General features: G+C 38.3%; 2 protein-coding genes across 2 annotated transcripts; both read right to left on the bottom strand.

Moving 5' to 3' along the window:
• Nucleotides 1–262: 262 nt before the first annotated feature.
• On the bottom strand, nt 263–2,054 carry LOC128745600 (uncharacterized). The gene is made up of 4 exons (XM_053842678.1): nt 1,725–2,054; nt 1,424–1,645; nt 1,135–1,350; nt 263–853 (listed from the first exon to the last, which is right to left on the bottom strand). Exons 1-4 carry the CDS (start codon nt 2,052–2,054, stop codon nt 263–265), a joined length of 1,359 nt encoding a protein of 452 aa, XP_053698653.1.
• A 7,778-nt stretch (nt 2,055–9,832) lies between these two features.
• LOC128732930 (ficolin-2-like) lies at nt 9,833–10,817 on the bottom strand. The gene is made up of 3 exons (XM_053826398.1): nt 10,671–10,817; nt 10,087–10,609; nt 9,833–10,028 (listed from the first exon to the last, which is right to left on the bottom strand). The coding sequence occupies exons 2-3, from the start codon at nt 10,365–10,367 to the stop codon at nt 9,914–9,916; spliced, it is 396 nt and encodes a 131-aa protein (XP_053682373.1). The 5' UTR covers nt 10,368–10,609; nt 10,671–10,817; the 3' UTR covers nt 9,833–9,913.
• Between the last annotated feature and the right edge of the window lie 692 nt (nt 10,818–11,509).

Genomic DNA, 11,509 nt, shown 5'->3' with positions numbered 1-11,509 from the left:
ACATGCGATTTGAAAGTTTGAAATTGAAGCGAAACTTCGACGTAGACACTGAAACGGTGTTTTGATTGAATAGTAAAATTTATACTCCAGTATTAAAACAAAATGACATGACTGGGCTGATCATTTCGTATTTGTTCCATTGATTCATACAATGATTAGATAAAATATTTTGTAAAATTCAAATTCAGAGTGTATTTTAAAAGAAAATAAATGTAGTTCAAACAAAACGAATTCAAGTTTATCAAAAAAATGTTGATAGTAGTTATTCGGTAGTATCCGATACCATCTCAGTATTATCTAATGCATCAGATGAATCGACGACCGAACCAGCATCTGACTCAGATCCAAAATCACTGCAACTGTTGTCCTGTTCATCAGTCCATGCTGCTTGTTGTCCGCTTGATGAAGCATCATTTGATCCAGTATATGGATCCTCCACAACTTGGCTCTGCGGTTTATTATCATGTTTTGGTCGATGCTCATCGGATGTAGCTTTATTCAGCCCAGGTGCAGATTTACCCTCGACCACTTCATTGTCAGCCTTCTTTTTTCTAACATGTCTGGTTCCTCGACGTTTACCTGTAGTGGTTAGTCGCTTAAGGGAGTTCTTAAGCTTCCTCATAAAAAATCTGGTCAGCTTCTGGTGGGTAACCACTTCCGAATCGTCACTCCCAATTTGTACAAAAAGCTGCAGCATATTACGGTTGGGAATGATCGCTACTTTTGGTCCCTTTCGGCTGGCTCCAGTCCAGGTGCATTTCGTTTGCATTTCTTTGCTGATCAACAGATCCAAAACGCGTAGCATGCGGTTATCTGCACAATCACCGCTATAATGTACACGCAGCCATTTGACCTAGAATGGATGAAATAGAATAAAGGTATAATTAATGAATCTAAGTATTGTCGAGCTGAAGAGTATATCCATAAACTACTTCACATTGATAAGCTGGTAACAGAAACTCTAAGGAAAGTCTACCTCTCCCCCTTAACAGTGGACTTGCGAACTTACTCGAGCAAAATATCTTGATTTTTGTGAATACTCAAGTTTTTTTTTGCGTGGATATGCAAAAGGGAAGGCGGAGATAAAAATGATATAATTAATAAAGGTCAATTGTAAAGGTCAATTGAAAATACCATTTTCGATTTGTAGTCGTTATCCTCCAAGTTAAGCTCCAGATCAGCTAGCTCTTCCTCTCGTTCAATAGGTTTAAAACAAAATTCTAGATGTTCTTCAATCATCGTGCGGGAATTCTGCTTTAGGAGTGCATCAAGGATAAATTCATTTTGAATGGCGATGTCTGCTGTACGCTTCTCAAGAAGATCCAAGCGATGATTTACTCCCATCAATTCCTTAAGATATCTTGCGATGTTATGTCCGTCAGCACACTTGGCTCGGGAATAGTTTCGTAAGTCACATACATACAATCTTCATACAAGGTTGTGTGACATACTGAGCCGCTGATATATGCTTTTTAGTAGTAGCTGCCGGTGTTTCCAGCGGAGCGACTGGTGGCTGTATCGGAATGGCTTGGCGGTGCGGCTGGTGCTTGTGGAGGAGTAACTGGTGCTTGCGGTAAAGCGAGTGGTGGTTGCATTGGTATGGGTTGTAACTGCAACGGTGCGGCAGTTGGTCGTAGTGGAGCAACTGGTGGTTCCAGCTTTGCAATTACTGGAGATAGAGGCAGACCTGTACTATCCAGAACCAGCATGTTTTGAAAGCTCACAAGATTCTGGTTAACCTTTTTCTTACGTTGGGTGCTGGCTGCCTGCGCATCTGATGAGGATGAGGACTCGCCGGATAGTTCCTCACATAAGCCCATCGCCTCATCGTAGGACTGGATGCCATTCCGTTTGATCGTACATTTATATTTTAGCCATGCTTTTTTGGGGGTGATGTTGGCATCCCGAAGCATTTTTTTCACATCTTGAACTCGTTGTGAATTGGGCCACAGCATAATGTGTCCGGATTTGGAGCTTCGGATCCATTTTTCTGGCACCGCCGAAAGCTCATTGTGGCCCCTTGCGTTCGTAGTCTCGACTACGGCAAACGGCATATCTGTAATCAATGAAGCTGTAATTAATTTTGCGTCAGTCAATATTGTTTTTGCATTATATATAATTACTAACCTGGATTTTGCGAAAAATCTTGCTGCAGAAAAAATTACCGCTTGCTGCTGCTGAAACATTCAAAACAAACTGGTGAACTGTCAAACGCAAGTTCACATAAAGCGTCGCGCGTATTTTTTTCGAACCATCCAGTTCGAAAAATGTCTCGCGTGTACTTTTTCTGAACTGTCACGTTCGGATGTAGTTTCGCGCGTACTATTTCAAAACTTTCACGTTCGGATGAAGTTTTGCGCGTACTATTTCTGAACTTCAAGTTCAGATCATGACTTTCGAGTACAAAAAGAAACCAGGTGCTGTCCTTGATGGTACAGTAAATGAGAAATCAGTACATCGAGTGAAATTTATGCAGATCTCATCTTTCAGCAATGGAGCAGTGGTATGTATCTAGGTTACCAAGAGGAGTACTCGAGTTCGAAACTCGGGGCGAGTTATGAAAATAAATTAATATTAATAAATAATCATTATTCTTCTGATCTAGGTTTTCGATCTAAGCTTATCATTAATAACCAAAACAAATGGTTTAGTTAAGGAAGAAACAGGGACAAGTGGAAAATTACTTTTTAATTTTAAGACAATCGAAGTTTTTTTTCGAGCTGAACAGCGTTCTTTTCAGCGACCTAGGCAGACTTTTTGCGAACCTTCTAGTTCTGTTTGGAAGTTGCTTAGCATTCCTACTTGAAACTTGAAAGTACGGTTAGTTGCTTAAAAATTAAGCTGAATAGAATTCTATTCATGATAATTTGGGAAGCTGATTAAGCTAAAAAATCCACTTTTATCGGAACTTTTGGTTGCTTGGGACGGATCGTATAATTCGACATCGACCTAGGCAACCAAAGAAACACGCATGAAAACTCGGTGATTGGAACTGCAGATCGCTGTATTTTGCAGGTAGCGAATGAGTGTTGCTCAGACAGCTTGAACCCCACAAACTCTGTCGTCACGGAGAGAATGCTACGAAGATCATCAAAGTGCACTGTCCGCACGAAGAAAGACCCAACAATGAGACGGAACCGTCCTACGCGCGGCTGAAGGTAACGTACATCAGCTGCGCGCCACAGGGCATCAAGATCGACATCGGTGAAATGAACACCCAGGTCGGTAGAGAATTAATATATAGAGCGGTGATCGGGCCCCATAGTCTGTATACCGACACGAAAGATAACGGCCAATGATGTATAAACTTCGCAGTTTGCCGAAGCGTGGTGAACCGAAGCACCTTTGCCCACCGAATTTGCAGAAGGAGGCGGAACGGAAGTTAACCTAGGATACCCATGGAGGACAGTAATATCCCAGCACTTGATCTCCAAGAAACCAAACGAGAAATCGGGGTGCTGAAGACCAACAGAGCTTTAGGAACATGGTCGAGGCAACTGCTTGACTCCCGGGAACAGTCTTGAGTCGTTTCGAGACGAAACAAGGTGACAGCTTATCGTACAGAAGGTCTGAAGCAATTATGACACTTCTCAATTCTCACAAACAAATGTGATGCGTGGGTTAAAGTTGGTACAGCGAAATTGACTATTACATGTGTAGTGTCTGCCTCCGACCGAGCCCTCCGGAATACGGAACAACAACGTCCGTTAACGTCTACGTTCGTCCAAAAACTGACTCGCTTGTTTCGGGCACGATATTAATGCTCTCATATCAGTGCATGGTGAATCTCGTTTCCGGCGATCTTCAATCTCCCGCTATGTCGTACTTTTCGTTTCACTAAGTCTGTCTCGAGCAGCGATGTCAAACTTCCAGACATTTGAGCATTCATAAATTTGGGATCCACTAATTATTTCAGTTCCTGTGAATTCTGGTTTTACTAATGTTGCTTAAGCTTAAAGTACTCCACTAACTATTTTTGTTATACAAAAAGTTAGACTGAGAAAATAAAATACTGCCAAGAAAATGATGCGGACGATATTTGACGGAGTACAAACTGAAAGCGGAGAGTGGCGGTATGAATCACAAGCTACAGGCACTGCTTAGAGAGATTCCCATCATACATAAGGCGAAGGTCGGTAGGTTACGGTGGGCTGGACACATCGTAAGGATGCCGGACGACAGCGCGACGAAAACGGTTCTCTTCAAAAATTCCACCGGCACCAGCAATAGAAGGGCCCAACGTGCAAGATAGCTCGACCAGGTCGAAAGCAATTTGCGACTTCTGAGTTGGCCGAGAAATTAGCGATAAGTTGAATGGAGACAACTGCTTGAAACGTCACGGGCCACCCCAACCCTAAGCTGACGACGACAACGAGAAGTACGGCCCGGATCGACAGTGGGTCGTTGGTCATCAAATTTCAGGAGATCAACGAATTTCAGGACTCTCTGCTACTGATATTCGATGACTTTAAAAAGCATTTGATCGACTGCACTTGGAAGAGGCAGACCTACAAGCTCTGATTAACCGACGGACATGGACCAATATAAGTAAAGTAAGTAAGTGTAAGTGTAATTTGCAGTTGTAATTCACATAATACCTCGTACGTGACGGAAGACATTCCGTGATACCGACCCGGAAATTGTACACCCAGATGGTGACAAAGCCCCATTGTCTCATCGAGGATTATGAGACAAACGTCTGTAACGAGGTTACACAGTAAATAAGGTAACAAACCCTATTGTCCAATCCCACACACAACCTTCACTAAAAGCCTGTTCGCGTTACCTGTCGTTATCCCCGAAAAAGGTTAGGGTACCGCGACAGTAAACAAACCCTGCTAATGCCCACCGGATGGAAACTAGCCGAAGCTGAATCTTCGGTCCCGTCGTGAAGTCCTGTACTTGACAGGCACAAAAATCTGGGAAAAGAGCCATTTCGGAGACAACCACTAGAGAGTTCACACTGACAAACCATTTAGACAAGTACGAAAAATAGAGATAATGAGTGTAAAGTAAAGTAAAAGACAGAAAAGTACAGACAATAGAAAGTGGAAAGTTTTAAAAGCACGGTTAGTAAAAAAAAATTAAAATGTATAAAAAGGATTAAATGACAATCGGATTATAGGTTAGGAAACGATATAGACGATAGCGTAAAGTTAGAGTGGATAGTGACACGAAACAGTAAATGTACAGGTAAATGTTAAAAAGTTCTTGAGTGGAAAAAAAACTTCCGACCAACTCACCACGTTGCGTCCATCACCGTAGCCAATCCGACGCATCCGCAGGCGGTTTGAGGAACCGCTGAAATGAGCAGCCGCCGGCTCTGAACGTACGCCATAGGAGAAAACGAGAGCAGCATGCAGTAAGCTACCCACCCAAAACTAACCCTTAGAGTAACTAAGTTAAGCAAAATTAGTCCAATGAAAATCTGTTAACAACGATGTTTGCCAAATACCGTACCGTACTCTCAGAAAGTGTTAGTCCCGAATGTGCCTGCTATGTACGGCTATGGTATTGAAGTTGCATGGAATAAATATGGCAAAAGCTTACTAATGGGTTGTACTAATCGGTCAACTAGGTAATCTACCGTAATGTAATTTGATATGGGACACCCTTTACTATGTATTTAAAGGAGTTATAATTTGACAATTTTTAGGAAATATCTTTTTGCCTTTCTACTATATAAATATATAGTATAAAGGTATAGAAATCACTTGAAAAACCGGAAATGGAAAGAAGGTCCTGCGGGCCGAATGTCATATACCATTCGACTCAGTTTTGAAAACTGAGCATTTTCTGTGTGTGTGTATGTATGTGTGTGTGTGTGTGTGTGTGTGTGTGTGTGTGTGTGTGTGTGTGTGTGTGTGTGTGTGTGTGTGTGTATGTAACGCTTTCAATCTCACTCACTTTTCTCGGAGATGGCTGGACCGATTTTAATGTTCTTAGTGTCAAATGAAAGGTCTAGGTGTCCCATAGGTTGCTATTGAATTTCATACTGATCGGACTTTTAGTTCAAAAGTTATGTATAAAAATACGAAAAATATGGGACTTCATTATCTCACAGGTCCCTTAACCGATTTGAACAAAATTGATTGCATATGAAAGAGGAGTCTTGCAAACCCTTAACTTCCAAATTTCATGACGATTGGACTTGTAGTTTGAAAGTTACATAAAGAAATGTGAAAAAATAGTATTTAAAACATATTTTTGAAACATATAAACATTAATTCAATGAAAAACATCACACATTTTATTATTATTTGAAAATTACTGCTGAAATCTATCAAACGAAACCGAGTTATTTAAAATCGGACGGTTCATTCAAAAGTTATTCAAACTTTAACACTTAAGCACCGTATATTAAACCGTTAAAACGTGTGAAATCAAAACATATCAATCAAATGTTGATTGTATTCAATGTATGTATGTATGTATGTATGTATGTATGTATGTATGTATGTAGGTATGTATGTATGTATGTATGTATGTATGTATGTATGTATGTATGTATGTATGTATGTATGTATGTATGTATGTATGTATGTATGTATGTATGTATGTATGTATGTATGTATGTATGTATGTATGTATGTATGTATGTATGTATGTATGTATGTATGTATGTATGTATGTATGAATGTATGTATGTATGTATGTATGTATGTATGTATGTATGTATGTATGTATGTATGTATGTATGTATGTATGTATCTATGTATGTATGTATGTATGTATGTATGTATGTATGTATGTATGTATGTACGTGTGTGTGTGATGACAGTTTGCAATTTTTAAATTTGCATTGAAATTCAAGAAAAGTGAGAAACATGTCAATTGTCTGAAGTTTTTGAAGCCTCTTAGTGGAATACGAACTCTGTAATTAAAGAAAAGAAAAAACTTGTACCGACTAAATTCCACTATTTAATATTCATTCGCGACAGATACGTACACGCTTTGAAATAAGACACTGATGAAGCTTGCACGTCGTAGGCGAACTACGTATCTGTTCCAAATAAATATTAAATAGTGGGATTCAATTGGAAAGTTTTTTCTTTCTTTGCAAAGAAAAGCAGTTAATTTAAGCATGTAGGTATAGTGGTGTATAGGATTAAAGTGTGTTGATTTTACGAAATAAATTTATACAAATTTCAAACAAATTTTGCGCATCAATAGATGCTCTTTTCAATCATTAGATATTAGAGCTTAGAAATGTTATATGAAAAATAGGAAGTAAACGGTGCACGGTAGTAATTTTGTAAGATTTGTTTTCGTTAGTGACATTTTAAAGGACAGATGTCTTATGTCATGTATCATGTTTTAATAAATAAATCCAAAATGACAAGCGCTGGAAATCATGTCGATCATACTTTTCATTCTCAAGCATGTTTATGGCGCAGCTTTTGCACTATTTTTCGACCTCATCTAGTTTTCCTAACCCTCTAACATTGTAAAAACGATGCGATCAAGCTAATGACTATCTTTTTATGAAATCAAAACTTGAGCTTCTTTTGAATGTACAAAAGAAGCTCAAGTTTTGATTTTTATGCAAAAATAATTATCTGAAGGAGCACCAGCTAAGAAATTTCTCTTTTTCATATCTAATGCTCTATTCAGTTATTTTTTCTAATTCAGATATGTTGCAAAATTGAAGCCAAGCAAACTAATAGTAAAATTTTCAGATTAATCATTTTGTTGTAGATATCCTTTTTCTTCAAAAGCGAGGTATAATAATAATTTTTCTGAACTCTTGTTTTTCAAAGATGCTTTTGAACTTTTGAACGCATGGTATTAATATCAAAATATCAAAACATCTGCTATGAACACATATTTCATATTGTCAATTCAAAACAAAACAGTCTAAGTTAGTTAGATACTGATGAAGGTCACACGTCGAGACCGAAATACGTATTTATCAATAAAACACAGTAGTAGAAATAAAGGATATAAATAACTTTTTATTTTACTTCTTTTTTATCAATTCAAAACAAGTTTCGTATGTTGCTCTGAAACCCGAAAGTTAAGGCCGCCTGTAGACCCGTTAAAGGGTTAATTTCTAATTTTCTATATATATTCATTCAAGTCTGCAAAAATTATCTTTTGTGTTAACATTATTTTTCTATAAATCACGTAAATATTATAAAACTAAATAAGATGTTCATCAAATAACATAAATGACGCTTACAAGTATTTACGCACCGAAGGAAAGAAAATATAATTATTCTACGCAATACGTTGTGAATTTTACTGGCAAATAAGGATTTCGAGGAATACGGAACGGATATTTAAGAAAATAGTCAAGTTAATTATAGATGTTTCTGAGAAATTAAATAATGATTATTGTGGCAGTAGAAAGGCTAGGTCACGCCGCTAGGTGGATTAATTCGGGTTTTTTATTTTCTAGGCATCTCAGAAATATTTCTTAAATTTTTTAAATAAATTAGATAAAAACAAAGTTCCATAGCTCCTCTAGCGGAGTATAACAGACAAAGCTGGCTGGTAAAATTTTAAAACAGCCAGCATCCAGACCTTTTCCCAGACAGTATTTTCGCAGGCCTCAAACGTTTGCTTTATATCCGGAAAATTGTCGCCAGATAAAAACTTCTCTCGCGCACTTGTTATCACTTTCGTTCAGGAAGGCGGAAAACACCGGTTTTGGGAGTACAGCGTCCCTTGTTTGCATGCTCGTCTTCGTGCTCCGTAAAGTAAAGATGACTGGTTGTAGATACACATACATCGAACCAGACTTTTACAGCACCGCACCCGGATAGGTACTACGTACTACCGTGTCAACCAGCCACAAAAACAGCCATCGTGTGAACGCAAAGACATATGTTCTGATTTAGTTTAATTTATACCCCACTCCCACGGTGCTCGTTCTGTGCGGCGAACAACACGGTTTTGCAGAAACACAATCTTTTCATTAGTGTAACCTTTAAGAATTTTCCGATGGGTGGGTAAGCCACTGGAACGACTTCTGGGAACAGGTGGAATACTTCGGGTGAGTTATTTGACATGGCACATGTTAAGTGGAGCACCGTTTCGGGAATGTTTGTGTACTTTGTCATTCCGGGTAGAGGTGGAATGGGAAAAGCTAGAAAACCCTAAGGCTGTGTCAGCACTAGTGTAGCGCTTATTAGGCTACTATTTTACGCTATGAAATACGTTGAATATCATTGTTTTCCCATTGCTTTCTACGCGATTTTTGCATTATGGCGAATTGTTACAACTGGAGATTAATCCGCAATATTTATAAAATTTACTTCATTATCAGTGTTTTGCATTAAAGTCAGCGATGGTTAGAAATTTTGAAAAAATTTTGTCTCACTGTTCCCCAGTTGGTGGAAAGAGTGAGAAAACGAGTATTGCTTACTGAGACATCTACCGTGAACGCAGGTAATTACGATCAACTCCTAATTCCGACCAATCAACTAAAGTAGTCGATTTTTAGAAGACTGAATCGAAAACCATAGTTAATAAGAATCCTCATGATCATAGCTTGCATTTGAACTATGAATTTTAATTCGATCTTTTAAAAATCGACTACTTTGGTTGATTGATCGGAATTACCTGCGTTCACGATATTTGAACTCAATTTAAACCATATTTTTAGGTTATAAAGAATAGTTTAGAGGTCGTGCTCTTTATTGTATCTATAGTTTTGATAATATTCTTATTTTACGTTTGAAAAACTTCAACAAGAATTGCAATATGACGGTAGGTGATTGACTGATATAAAATTAAAATTTATTTTCATTCGTTTTTAAGGGGACGCGTAACACTCTCGATGCAGTGCGACACCCCTCTTATAAAATCATGTTTTTTTTTTTTTCAAATTTCACTAAAACATTCATAGAAGTTTACCTAAGTTTACGAATTACTCCGGTAATGTTAATATATTCCTAGTAACTATCTTCTATATTCTTCTAATCAACATACGCGTCTCTTTTAAGCACTCGTCTGAATTGGAAAAATTATACCAACTCATAGATGATCTCTTATTTCCTTCCTGATGTTCTCCGTTCAGGTTACTGAAATAAAACGGAATATTATTTCTGTTAAAATTAGCGACCAGGATCTAAAACTTACACAGCAAAACACTTTTTAAACCACCATCCACTTTTATAACCTCTGGCACAGCTACCGGCATCCACATCGTTATCCCGATCAATAGTGCTAAACATAAATCCATCATGTTCAGAGAAGCTATCACCGGCATCTCCTCCTATCAACTGACCTATGACGAGTTTGTAATTTTCGAACTCACTAGCCACCATGAATCGATCGTAGCGAGCACTTTTCTTGGTACCGTTGAAACTTGTCATAACCACTAGCAACTCGTAATTGCCATTCCGAGAGATCTGATGCATTTTTTCCAAACCCAACCAGTACTCACCTAGCAGATTTCCAAAACCGCGCCGATATTCAACCCAAGTTCGATCGAAGCGCAATTTGCCATCGAAACGTCGGTGTATTACGGTCCAGCCACCATTTTCCACAGTGTGATCACAATAGACGAGAAATGAGGAAATAGTTGACAGTTCGGGATGTATCCGGTATACTCCACTGGCATTGTTCGGTGTATCCTGACACGATAGTACTTCGTAGATACCTGATGAATTACAACAAGTACAGAGTTTGTCCATGAGCATGTTCTAACATTTAATACTAACCAAGGACAGGTTTCACGGCATTATTGGCTAATGTTGACTGACTTTTATTGCCAATATCAAGAATATTCTGTCATAGCTGATCAAATTCTCCCAGGATCAGCTCGTATCCGAAACCGTCGGAATCGGAAGCGAAGGTTACACCCCCGATTGCAACTAAAATAAATATCACCAACGAAATTTTCATCTCGGTGTTCCTCTACGGATGACTATCTGACTGACTAAGAAAGAGCCATAATCGTTGCTATTATATATAGCTCACTACACAGGCGATACGCGAAACGTTAGGATTGGCCGTTTAACAGTATAACAGTTGTTGTTTTGCATTACAATTTGCTCTTCTCTACACTCCATCCTAAGCGAGATCTTGATAGCATATTTTAAGCGACGTACTTTCCCAAGCCACACTGGTTTGCGTTTTATTATATTTGTAATGATTGAAGTATGCTGTTGTAGGGTTTTCACAGTGGTTTACTGATTACGAACCGTTTCTTAGCGTTCACAATCTTGAGTACTTGAAATTCAAAAGTTGTTTTTATGCTCAAAATAACAATTCTATTTGTGAAAATGTATTCAATGCATCCTTTTTGTCTATCGGAATACGATGAATACAATTTCATGCACAGAAAATCATTTTGAAGACAAAACTGCTTTGCAAACCATAAAATCAATGCCAACTTCTTGAACAATAATTACAAGACTCTTCAAGAATCTGATTACAATTTGATGAAAAATGTAAAAAAAACTACGTAAATTCCGAAATTCGCGTAAAAACGCATAAGTTTTGAGAACGAACATCCGAAATTCGCGTTAAAAATCGGAGCGTATGTGTATAAGACACG

The sequence above is a fragment of the Sabethes cyaneus genome, chromosome 1 (genome assembly GCF_943734655.1).
Source record: "Sabethes cyaneus chromosome 1, idSabCyanKW18_F2, whole genome shotgun sequence".
NCBI lineage: Eukaryota > Metazoa > Arthropoda > Insecta > Diptera > Culicidae > Sabethes > Sabethes cyaneus.
Note: the sequence above shows the minus strand (reverse complement) of the source record. Positions and strands in the feature narration are given on the sequence as shown.

What these genes read in the sequence shown, in the direction of transcription:
- LOC128745600 (XM_053842678.1), bottom strand. Translation starts at nt 2,054, where the DNA reads ATGCCGTTTGCCGTAGTCGAGACTACGAACGCAAGGGGCCACAATGAG. An exon ending in CACAACCTTGTATGAAGATT is followed by an intron (nt 1,351 to 1,423) that starts GTATGTATGTGA and finishes AGATATCTTAAG; the next exon opens with GAATTGATGGGAGTAAATCA. An exon ending in ACGACTACAAATCGAAAATG is followed by an intron (nt 854 to 1,134) that starts GTATTTTCAATT and finishes CATCCATTCTAG; the next exon opens with GTCAAATGGCTGCGTGTACA.
- LOC128732930 (XM_053826398.1), bottom strand. Translation starts at nt 10,367, where the DNA reads ATGCATCAGATCTCTCGGAATGGCAATTACGAGTTGCTAGTGGTTATG. An exon ending in TTTAAAAAGTGTTTTGCTGT is followed by an intron (nt 10,029 to 10,086) that starts GTAAGTTTTAGA and finishes GTTTTATTTCAG; the next exon opens with TAACCTGAACGGAGAACATC.